Source organism: Notamacropus eugenii, chromosome 3, assembly GCF_028372415.1.
Source record: "Notamacropus eugenii isolate mMacEug1 chromosome 3, mMacEug1.pri_v2, whole genome shotgun sequence".
Taxonomy (NCBI): domain Eukaryota; kingdom Metazoa; phylum Chordata; class Mammalia; order Diprotodontia; family Macropodidae; genus Notamacropus; species Notamacropus eugenii.
This window is the reverse complement of record NC_092874.1, coordinates 149,841,099-149,857,006: the sequence shown is the minus strand read 5'-3', so window position 1 is coordinate 149,857,006 and position 15,908 is coordinate 149,841,099. Positions and strand designations below refer to the sequence as shown.

Here is a 15,908-nt window from a genome sequence, read left to right as displayed (position 1 = left end):
CCGCCAGCCTCCTGGCTGTAACACAAACAAGACTTTCCCTCTCTCAGCTTGGGGCATTTTCTCTGGTTGTCCCCCATGCCTGGAATATGCTCTGACCACTGACCTCCCTGGCTTCCTCTAAATCCAACTACAATCCCCTCTTCTACAGGAGCCTCCTTCCCTAAAACCTCTTCATTCTAGTGCTTTTCAGCTGTTAGCTGTTTCTTTATCCTGCATACTGCTTGCTTTGTATGTGTTTGTTTGTATGTTGTCTCCCTCACTAGACTGTAAGTTCCTTGAGGGCAGGGATTTTGTTTTTTTCCTCTTTTAGTATGCCTAGTGCCTAGCCTAGTGCCTGGAACATAATGAATATTTATTGACCGATTGATTATATCACACTAGCTCTCTAAAAAAAAGATTAAAAAATTCTTTGTATACACATCCTGATGAATTGCTATATGCATGTCTACACAGTTCACTCTGTTGCTGTATGGGGGCATCTAGGTGGTGCAGCAGATAGAGGAGCGTTGGTTCTAGAGTCAGGAAGACTCCTCTTTATGAGTTCACATCTGGCCTCAGACACTTACTAGATGTGTGATCCTGGGCAAGTTTCCTCATCTGGAAAATGAGCTGGAGAAGGAAATGGCAAACCACTCCTTGGCATCTTAGTCAAGTAAACCCCAAATGGGATCACAAAGAGTCAAATGTGACTGAAAAAAAAAGATTCAGTAACAACTTCCCTGTTTGGGCTCATTATCCACCTGCCTCTGGGAGAGAGCAGACCTTGCCTTCCTCAACCTTTGAAGCATTTCTTTTCCACAGTTCACTTTGCATATCCAAACAGCAACTAGTTGCAGAATATAACTTTTAATTTGGAGGAATATTCTTCCAGGCTGCTTTAGATCCATCTTTGAAAAGGAGAGGAGCAAGGATTTCATCAGAGATCAAAGAGGCAGGCTACAAAGGGAATTCTAAGCCTGTTAGCAGATCCCTAGGAGCGGGGGTGGGCTTGTCTTTGTCCTGGACTTCAAGGTGGTCAGTCCCCCATTTCTGGGCCTGCCCAAGTGAATGGAAGGACAAGACAGAACTTGCTTTCCTTTGGCTTAAATCCCACCATCATTTGAAACAGTTTGCACACCAGCGGGTGATTGATTTTGAGCACACGTCAAGCGTCTGTTTTGCACATAGTAACCTTCCCCACCTCCCGTCCACCTTGCCTCGTCCCCACACCCCACACAAGGCTGGCGAATTGGACAACTTTATCCTGCCACAGTGGGGAAGTGAGTCTTCTTTAGAGTTATACATTGGACATCCCACACATCACTCCAAGCTTAGGCAGAGAAGATGGACTGCCCTTATCCCCATTATCTGCCCCCAAGCAGGCAGTGAGAGAAAGTCTGATCGATAAAGACAGCTGCTGTGAACCTAGAAATGTAAACCTGTTCCCAATTAGAAACCCATGTTATGTTGTACTTAAAGGCACTCAAAATGCCATTTATCTTCATGTAGACTTTGGGAGCCCCAGGCCTCTGACAGAAAAGTTTCAGCACTTAGTATGAGGTGAGATGACTTCAAAAGCATTGAGCTAATGAAGATGGCATTTATGGGAACAAGGACATTTGGGTTCAAATCTCAGTTCTGCTACTTGTAAACTTTGTGACCCTAAGAAAGTCATATACTGACTGAGTCTGAATTTCCTCATTTGCAAAAGGTGAGTAATGCATCCCCACCCACTTTAAAGGCTTCTGAAAATCAAAGGGAGACGATGTATGTGAAAGCCCTTTATAAATAGTAAAGCATTATAAAAATGTGAGACATTATCACTATGACTAGGCTAGAATTTTGTACAACAGGAGGATGATAAATGTTGACTGAAATGACTAATAGCCTAGGAAGCCAACCTAAGGAAAAATATTACTGATGGGACTCAGGAGCTCTACATGCAACTTGAGAATCAACATGCTATGTCGATAAATGAAATGAGATAGAAATCTAAAGTAGTAGGCTACAGGGATGATTTTTTTCTTTTTTAAAAAAATTCTCATTAATTTAATTGGTTTTTTTATATTACTTTCATTTCCCAATATAGCCCCTCCTTCAACTCCACCCAGAGAACAGTCTCATAACAAAGAAGACAGTTGCTCTTCCAAAAGTAGCCTCCATACTAATCAAGTACAATAGCACATACTGTGTTCCATCCTTAATTTTCCTCAGCTTTTATGATAAAGAAATATTTTGTTATGTTCATGGACCACAATTTGTCAAACCATTCCTCAACTGATGAAAGTCTACTTTACTTCTCACTCTGCCACTCCAAAAAGTGCTGCTATAAATATTTTGGTGCATGTGGGATATTTCTATCTTCCTTAGGGCATATTCCTAGCAAAGGGAACTCTGAGTCAAATGGTATGAACATGTTATTTTAACATAATTCCAAATTGCTCCCCAGAATGGCTGGACCAGGTTACAGTTCCTCCAACAGTATATTAATCTTCCTGTCTTTCTACAATCCTCTAACATTGATTATTTCTGTCTTATGTCACTTTTGCCAGTTTGCTGAGTGTGTCCTGAAAGAGTTGTTTTAATTTATTTCTCTTATTATTAGTGATTTAGAGGAATCTTTTATACAATTGTTAAGAATTTTTAATGCTTTAAAAAACAAACTACGTTCACGTCCTTAAACTGCTCAGAATATTTTAAAAATGATAGTTTTCACCCATTTCCTATGAAATTTCCTAAAATGTATCTAATATCAAGGTTTTTATTCATACTGTGTATGTGGGGGGAAAAGCACGAACTCCCTTACTCAAATTGACTACTCAAAGGGGTCTCAAGGTAAAAACAGAAAATCTCCTTTATTCGGTTCTCCCGAGAAACTGGGGCAGTCCCTTCACCAGTAAAGCTGGAGTAGGGAGGCACCTTAAGAAGCAGAATGGCAATTTATATAGACCCTGACGTGAAAATCCCCCTCCCACCACTGACCATTATTCTCATTGGCTGAGAAGCAAGGGCTTACATTCTAGGCGCAAAATCTAACCAATCCCTTTTGAAACCCTGTTCAAATTTCCTGCTCCTGGACGTTAGAAAGCCCTCGAAAATACACGTCATTATATGCAAATTAGGCATTGAGGAGTTAGTGAGTCATATCTAATCACTGATCCTAAAGCAATACATGGCCTTATATGGAAATCACCCGACTCTGGAGGAATGGAAACCTGGGCCCAAGGTCTCCTCCACTCCAGGGAGAAGGCTCCACATTCCTGAGAAGTCTTCACTAAATCTGTTCCCATTCAATACCATATACCTGCATAGTCAGTATTGTGATCCCATATAGGTACCAAATATGTTTGTAAAGACTTCTCAGTAATGTGCTTATGACGATGGCTCACAGGCATCCCTCAAAAGTTTTTTGTGAGGGCCTAGGTCTCCTGTAACTGAACAGGGCTGGTACTTAGTCACCCTAACCCACAATTATCCAGTGCTCCTCTGTGTTCATACCTACCATAGTGATTGCAAGAGACTTTCTATACATTGCAGGAAACCTAGGCTCTCAAACAGAAAATCAGAATTTAAAAATTGTAGATGAGTCCTTCCAAAGTCAGCTCATATGATACAGTTTTGGAGGATCTATTCCAGAGGTTACCAAACTTATTTGACCTACTACCCCTTTTTCAAAAAACATTACTCAGTACCCCCTCAAAATCTTTAACCTTAGATTTTTTTGGAAATTTGCCTAATTTCAAAAAATATATAAAATATGTATTTTTAAAATGATGTCTTAAATTTAATAATTAATTGTAAACTTGTGGGATTTTTCCTACATCAAAATTTTGATGATGGGATAAACATTGTGTGATGTAACTGTATAGTATCATATTGTAAATAAGTCATTACACACACATATTCTTGCCAATTCATGCTGGATTTCTCAACAATGCATGACACATTTGCCTGTCAATAGTTGCTTGTTAAGACCTGTCATTGGACTTGACCTCTGATTGGATATAACTTGCATTTTGTGTGTTTATTTGGAAAATAATATAATCACTATGATTTTAACTCTATTATAAAACATGTACGTACAGTTTTTCTAAATTTTCTTCTCTCCTTTCCTTATGTTTCCACCACCCCCTTAAATTATTCAGTGACTCTCAATTGCACCCAAGGCTACAGCTGCCACCCATCATTCCAGTACCCCCCCCCCAGGGGGTGGTATTGCCCACTTTGGAAACCTCTGCTCTATTCTGATTCATACAATCCTCATTCTTGCTGCATAGACCTCAGAATACATACATACCTACGTACACACACACACACACACACACACACACTCACACACTCATACACACTCACAAAACTTAAAAAAAATCCTTGAAAAATAATCCAAATACGGTACATGTCCTATACCACAGAAAAGCATATCTAGGGTTTACAGAAATTAGGTTCTTGGAAGATTTTCAGTAAAAAAAAAAACCAAACACACAAACAAAAAAAATCTTTTGGGTTCATGGTTTCACACAATTTTTTCCCCCCTAAAACATCATAATTTGACTTCTTTCGTTTCTCACCCATGGTCTTCCCTTAGGAATGTCAAAATTTGACTTGTGTCTACATTTCCACATAGAAAAGAGTATGCCACAGAGCTTCCTTTCAAGTGCTCAAGCTAACAAGGCATCTAAGACTGAACAAGCTTTATTAAACTTGACCAACATATGGAAAGAACTTCACATCCAGAACCACATTCAAAATAGCTCTCCTTCCCCATCTGGTGTGCTCTCTCCTTGCCTCAGAATCTATAGTCCTCTAAACTTTTAGCACTATTCTGAGAGTAAGAGCATCCTAAAAAGGGAAATCATTCACTGACAATTAGAGGTTGACCCAGTTACCCAGCACCTCAACAATTCACAGAACTTAGTGACACTGACAAGGCCCAATTTCACTTTTCATTTGTTGCCCTATTCCTTGTTCTTCCTTGGTTCCAGTTCTTTCACAGTCAAGGAATCCTTCTTGGTCTCAGAAATAAGGTCTAATTAGTCTAATTATCTAGGAACTCCTTGGTCCCTCTCCTACCATTGTTCTGCTGCTGCCTCCTTATATTCCTACAGTCTTTGGCTATTATCCAAGAACTCCTTGATGGTCCATTGCTGCTTCCATTTACTGCTATCCAGGAGCATGCTGGTAAATGTTTAACAACTGACTCAAAAAAAATAAAGAAAAGGAATTTAAATTTTATAAATTTAAATTTCTATTGTAAATTATATTTATATTTATAATTTTTATAAATCCAATCTGCATTACTAACGTTTTTCTCCATCAATTTCCAGAGTCTAGACAATCAATAAAACAATAAATTAAGTCCTGATTTGTAGAGTTTGCAGATTTTCAAGGTATAAATGCTCACATTGAAAAATTTAACAATTGGCTCTCATGAGTCAGCTGGAGCTGGCTCCCACACAATCCTGATTCTATTTCTGGGACCATGTGGTTTCCTGGAGGAGCTTTACAGATGAACAGTCTTTCCAGAAGTAGCATAATCTAGTAGAAAGAAGACTGAGTCTGGAACCAGAGGATCTACAGTCAAATATGACCTCTGATACTTAGTACTTCTGTGACATTGGACAAGTCACTTAACCTCCCTCAGCCTCAGTTTCCTTATCTATAAAATCAGGGAGTTGGTCTGGATGACCTCTAAGGTTCCTTCCAGTTCCATACCTATGTTCTTACAACAAGGTCTGGTATTCTCTGTACCTTTCATATTCTGCATATATTCTGTATGTATAATAGGTATATTACATATTGCATATATTTTGCGCATATAATAGGTATATCTTGTACCTAGTTTGCTTTAAATGCTCATTTTCAAAAACCTCCCTATTACTGTCACTACATACCTTCAGTCTGAGGCAAGCACAATAGACTAATAGTAGAACCAGTCTTAAGTTAATAAAGGTATTATAAAGATGAGAAAAAAACTGCTAAATATGATACAAACTTCTAGCTTATGTGGAAATTAATAAAAAGTGAGATAGTCCCTGCCCTCAAGGAGCTAACATTTCACAGATAAGTATGTAGCACAGATAGGGATAGGGACTGGACATGTGTGTGTTTTGCATGGATGTGCACACACACACATATGTGTGTGTGATGTGTATAGACATAGGGTATTCCAAAAGTCTTACTGCAATGTAAACTTTAGTAGTTTTAACAGCTTAGAATTATCCTAAGACTTTTTGGGACACCCTGTATATATGTATAGAACATATATAAAATAAATACACAGAGATTTAGGCCAGGAAACTAAAAGTTGGAAGAATCAGAAAAGATTTTTTTGAAGAAAATGGAATTTGAACTGAGCTATGAAAATTACTTGAAGTTCCATGAATCCAAAGTGAGGTGGAAGAGCATTCCAGGGATAGAAAACAGATTATGAAAAAGCATGGAGGTAGGAGCTGGAAGCAGTAAAGGTCCAAGGGGAGTATTTAGACCTAGGTAAGTTTGCTTCTTATCAGACTTACTCCTTGAAGGAAAACTATAGCAAATCTGGACAGCATACTAAAAAGCAGAGACATCACTTGGGCAACAATGGTCTGTATAGTCAAAGTTATATAAAGAAAACTGAATGCCACAGAATCGATGCTTTCAAATTGTGATGCTGGAGAGGACTTTTGAGTGTCTCTTGGACATCAAAGAGATCAAATCAGTCAATAGTTAAAGAAATCAATTCAGGCTACTTACTGAAAGGTCAAATACTGAAGTTGAAGCTTAAGTGCTTTGGCCACATAACAAGAAGGTGGGACTCATTGGAAAAGATCCTGATGTTGGAAAAGATTGAAGGCAATAGGAAAAGTAGATGACAGAGGATGAGATGGATAGATGGTGTCATAGAAACAATGAATATGAACTTGGACAGACTTGGAGAGACAGTGAAGGATAGAGGGGCCTGATGTGCTCTGGAGTAATGAAGACTTGCATGCGATTGAACAACTACAACAAATGAGATTTTAAAAAAGAAACGAGACTTCTAAAAGACTTTACGAGGGTAAACACTCCATGTAGTCTACATCATTTCACAGGTCATAAGTTAAATGAGCTCTTTTGGGATAACCTGAGAACTTAACTATGGGGTAGAGCAGTTTTTTCTGTAGGAATATTCATTCTGGTCTCTAATTGACTAATTTACAAAAGGACTTTCCTTTTTTTCTCATCTATAAAATAAAGGCATTGGTACTGGACTAGGTCATTTCTAAGATTCTTTCCAGCTGGACTAGTCTATGAAGCTAGGAAACATGTGAAACAGAGTCATTGGTAAGTTGGAAAATGACCACAGGCAAGTTCCAAGTAAGACCATTTTGTATAGCCTACGTCATTATAGTGACTCTGTTCATAGTAGGCACTGGAGCATTTGTTGAATGAATTAATGGAACAAACTGCGCAAAAAAAACTTCCTAAACTGGCAACTAAAATCACAGAGACAGCCTTGACACGAGCTCTGCCTGTATCTGACACAGCTACATTATTAGAAGAAGAAAAAGAGACTTTACTCTGCAGGAGGTAGGGAAAAAATAGACTTGGCTCAATATGCTTTTTGTTCATCACTAGCCTTCATGGTAGAATTTTGGTGCAGCCTTCCTTTAGCTTCGGGGTTTATGGGTCTTTGGTCAGAGGTAGACTCAGACAAAAGAACAGTATTATAGTCTAGAACCAACCTCAGGGGTTAGAAATGGACTTTCTCATTGAGTGATGTAGTCTTATCACAAACTTTATAACAAATTCCCAGATGTGACCCTTGTGATCTTAGAGACTGGCAAGTCAAGTGGAAGGAGATCATTTTGTGCTGTCATGGAGAACGGGGCATTAAGAAGGAAAAAAACACTGTGCAGCCAGGCTGAAAATTAAACAGATATGAATTTCTTTCATTCAGATTCCTAGTTATTTTGATGTCTTGCTGTAACTTAATCTGAGCCATCATTTCAGCTGTAATTATATGTTACAGAATGGATTATTTTCAATACCTAATATGGTAAGAAAAAAGCTAGGGAAACCGGATTTTGGAACGTAGCTGATGTTCATTCATTGGAGACAGATATGTTGAATCACTTCTATGTGCAAGGCACTGTACAAGATTCAGGGGATGGAGTGGGGTGATATAAGGAAAATTAAGTCATAGTAAGAAAAAAATTAAGTGATTTTTCCAGGATCAGGGGTGAGCATATTTCATCATTAGTGGTGAATTATTGGCTGTTGGTCAGTTATGATGGTAATAAGAATTCCTAAGTCTTACAAAGCTGTTTATTTTTTTAGTATTGTTGTATAAATTCTTCTCCTGTTTCTACTTACTTCACTCTTCATCAGTTCATACAAGTCTTCCAAGTTTTTCTGAAATCATTTCCTTCATCTTTTACAACACAATAATATTGTATCACATTTATATACACCATAACTTATTCAGCCATTTCTCAATTGAGGGACACCTCCTCACAGTTTCCAATTCTTTGCCACCACAAATTCATCTCCTATCAATATTTTTGTATCTCATAAGTTAGGATTTGTTTCACTTAGGACTAATCCCTCTTATTCTCTACATTTTCCATTATCCTTTTTCCCTCCTGTTTCTCTGCTTAATGAAATGTATTTCAGTGCTCAATAGTGTGTGTGTGTGTGTGTGTGTGTGTGTGTGCGCGTGTGTGGGTGTGTGGGTATTCTTCTTCCTCTTTGACCAATTCAGATAAGAGTCCAGTTTGTATTACTCACTCCCACCCAATCCCTTCTTCCTGGTTTGTTTCAACTTCTCCTTGTGCACCAGATTTATGTAAAATACTTTTCCACCTTCATCTGGTGCATTCCTCTTTCCTTCCTTTTCCATTCTCCTTTTAAGATCATCAAGACATAACAAAACCACTCCCAGGCCCTTGTCTAATTAAACTCCCTCTAGGATCCCAGATGGTGAGAGAGGGTTCAGAGAGGACACATATATCATCTCCTCAGATTAGAATAGAAAGTTTGTCCTTGTTTAGTCCCTTATGATTGTTTCCTTATGCTTGCCCTTTTGTGTTTCTCTCATCTAATCTATTCTCTTCTAGATTTGTGTCTAGAGTGTCCCTGTTACCATAATGCATTTTATGGTGGGAATCTTTTTTGGTGTGTGTGCTCATTCTTTCAGCCTACTTTCTGACTTCAGATTAATGTTAGGCTGGGCACTTCTGAAGGAAATGTTTGAATCCTGTTGATTCTTTCTTTGGATAGATACTAAGTGTTGTTATTCTAGGCTCTCAGGGACATCTCAGGCTGGGAAGCCACAAAGTTCCAATGCTCCCAAAGTAGTTTGATCCAGAGTAAAATCTGATTGCTGCCCTTCAGTCTGACCTATACAAGTTCCTGAATGGGCTTTGAGTTTGAGCAATATGTCTATGGGTTTGCCCAATTTGGAGTTCCAGTAGACTGTTGCTGGACTTGACCATCATCAGCCAACTGGAAACCTCTGTTGGTTCAGAGTGGCAGAGCCATAGGTTTCTCTTTGGTCTTAGATCTTACCTTAGTTATTCCTTTCTAGGCTTCTGAAGGTTTGGAAGTTGCAGTTGAGACCCCACTCCACTCTTAGGACCTGAGCTACACACCTGCTGCTTGCTTGGTACACAGGTTATTATTCACAATGGCTTCTTACCTTGGAGCAGTATGCCTAGGCACAGGTGCCTTCCTCAGCCTGCCCCCAATCTATGACTTGGAGCTAAGTATTGAGCATCTGAACTATTAGTAGGTACTTATTCCTGTACCCTACACAAGCTGAGGTCCCTCTATGCTGGATCTGAAACATTTCCTGCTCTGTATAGGGTACTCCTACATATCCCTGTGTAGGGTACTCCTGACCATTATGTAGTAGCTGTACTACTTTTGGATTTCTCTGGACTCTTCATAATGCCCTTATGCCTGGTGCCTTTTCCTCTTACCCCGTTTCAGCTTCTTTTTGTGTATTATCTTCACCCATTACATTGTAAGCTCCTTGAGGGCAAGGACTGTTTTTATTTGTGCCAAACACATCCTCAGTAATTAGCACTGTGTTTGGCACATAGTCATTGTTTAATAAATGTTTGTTGACTGACTGACCAAAACTCATCCCCAGTATTTGCAGATCTCTCCATCTTTCTCCCTATGCTGACTTGGCCTGGGCAAAGTGACTTACTGTGATTTCTTTGTGTTTCTTGATCAGATTAATTCTGGTGCATTTTCTAGGTCTGTTTGGAGGAGTTGTGGAGGATAGGGACGTGGTTGAGAAGATATTTGTTGTACTTTCTTCTACTCAGCCATCTTGATTCCACTTCTCAAAAGAAAGGATTTTGATAAGAGTACAGTGAGGCAAAGGGATGAAAGAGCTCAAGGTAGAAGAAATGATAAGAGCAGAAGCATGGAGGGGTGTATTTGGGTAATGATGAAATGACTGGATCACAGACTATAGTTAGGAGAGTAGGGAGAGACAAATATAGGAAAGAGAGGTTGGGGCCATGGCAAGTAGGGCCATGAATACTAAACTGAGGAATCTGAACTTAATTCAGAATGGGAATAGTAAGACAAAAGATATTTTTGAGCAAAGGAGTGACTTAGCATGATCCATCTTGCAGCAGCATTTTGGATGTTTTGGAAGGAAAGGCTATAACCAGTGAAATCAGTTTAAAAGGTTGTTGTAATTGATGGGAAAGAGGAAAAAAGTACCTAAATTAGAGTGGTGGCATTGGGAATAGAAATGTGATGAATAATGCTTTAAACTTTTTGGAGGTAATCTCATTAATGTTGTTGTTGAGTTGTTTTTCAGTGGTGTCTGACTCTGTGTGACCCCTCTGGGGTTTTCTTGACAAAGCTACTGGAGTGGTTTGCCTTTTCCTTCTTCAGCTCAGATGAGGAAACTGGGAAAAGGGTGAAGTGATTTGCCCAGGGTCACACAGCTAGTAAGTGTGTAGGCCAGATTTGAACTTAGGAAGATAAGTCTTTCTGACTCCAGGTCTGACACTTTATCCTTTGTACCACCTTGCTGCCCCACAATATCAGTCGTACTTAGAAGTTATTGGATGTAGAGAACAACAGAGAAAGAAAAAAATTCCTAACATCCTGGATTATCATTACAATGAAAAAACAAAAGACTGAAAGTGGTGCCTGATAAGTGTAGGTCTCTGAGCTTAACTTTAATTCCAGGACAAATTCAAGGAAATACTAATGGGATGGTTTGTGAACACTGAAGTAGAGGAAGTAGTAATAACTAAGATTCAGTATGTCTTTAGCAAGAGCAGGATATTCCAGACTAATCACATTTCCTTTTCTGACAGGGTAATTAGACTAGACTAGAAGATTGAGACAATGCTATATTTCTCATCTAGCAAGTGTGCTGTGGTTCACTCTTGCAGATTGAGGCCAGCTCATTTGTTCCCTCTTGGTTTCTGGGCTATCCAAGCTATCTTAGGGTATATCTCTACTCTAAAGCTCTTATCTCAAGCTCCCTCTAGCTATGTCCCCTTCACTGTTAGGTATCACTGAGTTGTGCCTCAGTTTCCTTTGGCCACTTAGCACCACTTACCTTTTACAAAGGGATATTTCATTCAAAGATAGGCAAGAACTGAAGTATAAAATATTTCCCCCAAACACCTCAGAAGTCCACGCTCCCCTTTCCTGCCTCAGTCTTTGGGGAGAGTGGGCTCAAAATGAGCTCAGTTTCTAAATAACAGTGGTTCAAATAAGTTCATATCCAAATACAGCATTGCACTGGACAAGTCCTTATCTCAGTCACCATGGCCTAGGTCCAGAAGGTGACTATTTGTTCCTTGGGTCATTAGTATTGAGCTGGTTGCAAAACCTAGTTGCTGGGACACTGAGATACTTCACCTAAAACAGAAGAAAATAAATGCTGAGGTAGTCAAAGAACTGAGGCCTATATTCATATGGCCGAATGGCCTTGGAGGGGAGAAGGTACAAGGCATTTCTCCTTAAAGCATTATCTCTCACTGGATGCCAAGAGTGAAGGAGTCAACAAGATCTGCCAAGACTGAGCAAAGAGAATGACTGAGGTCAATGGACTCCTTTTGGAAGGTGCCCCTCATTCTAGCTATGCAGTCAATCAAAAAAGACTTCTTCTACGCAATTTGTTGTCGTTCAGTCATTTCAGTTGTATATGATTCTTCATGACCTGCTTGGGGTTTTCCAAAGATGCTGGAGTAATTTGCCAATTTCTTCTCCAGCTCATTTTACAGATGAGGAACTGAGGCAAACAGGGTTAAGTGACATGCCCAGGCTCATACAGCTAATAAGTATCAGAGGCCGAATTTGAATTATGGAGGATGAGTCTTCCCAGCTTCAGGTGTGGTATTCTATCAACTGTGCCACCTAGGCTCTCTATTAACACACTTGACAATTAGCAGACTAGAACCAGATACAGAATGTCTACCCATGCTCCACAATTTCTCCAAGATATATCCAATTCATGTCATCACATGCTAGGCCTAGAGGCCTGAGGGCTACCCGAGTCTTACCTTACCTATCACAGGTCTTCGGCTGGCCAAACCGGATAAACGTATGAGAGAAGAGACTTTCCGGAGTCGAACAAGGGTTAGGCTTTATTCAGGGTCCTGGTTACATGTGCAGGGGGAACTCTTCCTTAGGAGAGAGAGAGAAATCTCCCAAGGAGGCAAGATCTTACAGTAAGAGAATGAAAGCAGAAGTGGAAGTGGGGAGAGAGGGGGGAGGGAAGAGCGAAGAGAGGAAAAGGGGCCTTCTGTCCTGTAAGGGCCCCTCAGTGCTAAGAGCGCCTTCAGGCTTCCCTGACCCTACTTAAGCTCTCTGGCCGCATAGTTTGCACCTGAATACCGTGCCTGTTAGATAACAATAGGTGTGCCCAGATCTGGGCCAGTCTCGAGGGCAGGGATGCTCTCTCCCATCACGTTTCTCACGGGAAGAGGCGGAAATACACGAGATCTCACTCCTCAATTCCCTGCTGTTTCCTGGGGGGCCTCATGAGAACTCTAAGGTTTAGAAGCTCTCACCTTTACCCGCCTGAGACTGTCCACATGGAACTGAGCTTACACCCCAACAATCACAACTCTCCTATATGGAAAATTTGCGTTAGTTGAACATGCAAGATGTATCCTGTGTTTACATCAGTCTCTTTCACAATAGTTTATTGAGATTTTGTGTGAAGGATTTGGCAAAGGTAAAAAAGAGCCAGGTTGCGAGGGTCTTTAAGCACTAAATAGAGGAGTTTACTTTTGATGCTAGAGTGAATAGGAAGTCCCTGGACTTAATGAGGAGGAGAATGACATGTTCGGACCTACGCTCAAGGAATTTTACTTTGGCAGCTATGTGGAGAGTGGATGAGAGGGGGTAGAGGCTTGAGGCACAGAGACCAGTTAGGAGGCTGTTGTAACAATGGTCCATGGGAAACATGATGAGGGCTTGACCTAAGGTGGTGCCTGTTTGAGGAGAGAAAAGGGTAGTGATGGAAGACATGTTGTGGAGGTAGAAATGGCAAAATTTTGTGATTGATCTATATGTGGAGTGAGAGAGAAAGTGAGGAGTTAAGGATAACACTGAAGTTGAAAACCTGGGAGATAGGAAGGATGGTATCATACTCTATGGAGATAAGAAAGTTTAGAAGAGGGTGGGTTCAAGGGAAGGAAATTATTTCTGTTTTAGACAGATTGAATTTGAGATGTTTATGAGACAGCCTGTTTGAAATATCTAATAGTCAGTTGGTGTTGTGGGACTGGAGCTCAGGATACTGACGATCAAGAAAAGACCATCTGATGTGACAATTAAGAGAACATTGCTAACTTTTTAGTGAATAGTTCAGCTGAGTAAAACTAGATATTGCCATGTATTGAGAAGCAACCGAGAGGAGAGGAAGAAGAAGCCAGGCAATTAATTAACTTTATCTTGTAGTTTGTCCGAGAAAGGGAGGTATGCTGGCTGTGTTTTTTTTTAAATGATGGGGTAGTTTGGCATGTTGGCAAGCATCAGGGAATGAACCAGGAGGTAAGAAAAGATTGAAGGTTAAAGAGGAAAGGGGTTAGAAGGTAGACCAGAGAGGTGAGTGATGTGCCTAAGACCACACAGATAGGAAATGGTGGAGCTAGAACTCTAGGTCCTTTGACTCCTAAGCTGTCATCACTCTTTCCCATTATACTGGGCTGCCCCTTTTATCAGAGGCAGCCAGGTGGTGCAATGGATAGAGCACTAGACCTGAGTTCAAATCTAGCTTTAGAAATTTACCAGCAGTGTAACCCTGGGCAAGTCACTTAACCTCTGTCTGTCTTAGTTTCCTCATCTATAAAATGAGGGTAAACCTCCTCCCAGGGTTGTTGTGAGGATCAAATGAGATAACAATTATAAAGTACTTAGCGTAGTGCCTGCCACATAGTAAATGCTATAAATATTAGCTATTATTTTTATTATTTTTACATTCAAGTGAGAAATGAAATTCCTTGAGAATCCTTTTAAGAGAAGAGTTGCATGATGACTAACACATTTGACACTCAGGTACCGTTTATCCGTGACAGGAGAATAATAAGCCAGCCAGTGTTTAGAACCTCCCTTAGATACAAGTGAGAAGTTTTGTTTGATTTCTTACTTGGTAGCAGGACTAGCAGGGTAAAAAATAAAGACGAGTGTCACAGGCTTTGGGAGATCAGCTTCTCACTAATATGCTGGCCCCTGGAACAGCAGTGAGCTAAGAAATATGCAGGAAACAGTCTGTCTCCTTGTCCTGCTAGGGATGGTATCGGGTAAGAACTCAGTCTTTTTTTCCCCCGAATTTATTAATTTATTTGTTTTCAGTTTTCAACATTCACTTCCATAAGTTTTAAATTTTCTCCCCCTCTATTCACCCTTCCCCACTCCCAAGACGGCATGCAATCTAATATGGGCTTTATAATACATTACTATTAAACACATTTTCACATTAGTCTTGTTGCATAGAAGAATTATAATGAATGAGAGGAACCGTGGAACCCAATATTATTGCTCATTTTACATTGGATGCACTGTATGATCTATTCCAGTTTGTTGAAAGAGATGGTTGGTATTATAATATCTTTGGGGATTAAATTGCATAGAGTTGAAAGTCAACAGCTTAAAAGAATATCATGAGATGCTCTGTTAAGCCAGAAATGACTTTGACATTGAATTAGCTGGTTTGGAGCTTGAGACTGTTTCAGGAACTAGGAACATAGGAGAATCATTTTAAAAAAATATTTTCTTCTGAACTTAGCAAATATCAAACAAAACAGGCATTTCCAAATACATTGTAGAATGGAAAAAAGAGAATTGCACACGAAACTGCAGATCTCTATTATGTACAGTTTACTTTTCTTTTAAAATAGGTCCCAAATTCAATATGTAACTTTCAAAGTTGTACTGATTGTGATTCTTTCTGACTCCCCCTTATGTCCTCTTTCATGCATTTAAAAATGTTTCAATGATAATTTTTCCTTCCTTCTTTCTTTCTTTCCTTTCATTTCTCTCTTTTTTCCTTTTTTCCATCCTTCCATCTTTTCTCCTTTCTTCTCTCTCTTTCTCTTTCCCTCTTCCCCTTCCTTCCTTCCTTCCTTCCTTCCTTCCTTCCTTCCTTCCTTCCTTCCTTCCTTCCTTCCTCCCTCCCTCCCTCCCTCCCTTCCTTCCTCCCTCCCTTCCTCCCTCCCTCCCTCCCTCCCTCCCTCCCTCCCTTCCTTCCTTCTTTCCTTCCTTCCTTCCTTCCTTCCTTCCTTCCTTCCTTCCTTCCTTCCTTCCTTCCTTCCTTCCTTCCTTCCTCCCTTCTCTCTTTCTTTCTTTTTTCTTCCTTGGGCTACACTTTCCCTATTCCTCATCCCTCCCACTCACTTCTCTCAAACTGTAAAAAAAAAAAAAAATAAAGCCTACATCTTCTCTAAGAAGTCACACTAATTTGTTGAGGTTGCTTC

The 15,908-nt window shown here is 39.9% G+C and overlaps 1 protein-coding gene across 5 annotated transcripts in view; it reads left to right on the top strand.

The window, feature by feature from the left end:
- Positions 1-14,594: 14,594 nt before the first annotated feature.
- The window catches only part of CDHR3 (cadherin related family member 3), a 100,502-nt gene continuing 99,188 nt past the window's right edge, over positions 14,595-15,908 (top strand). For all 5 annotated transcript variants that reach the window (XM_072653084.1, XM_072653088.1, XM_072653087.1 and 2 more), the window contains exon 1: positions 14,595-14,735. In XM_072653084.1, coding sequence (XP_072509185.1) covers positions 14,690-14,735 — 46 coding nt within the window. In that variant the 5' untranslated portion in view covers positions 14,595-14,689. The remainder of the gene's footprint in view (positions 14,736-15,908) is intronic.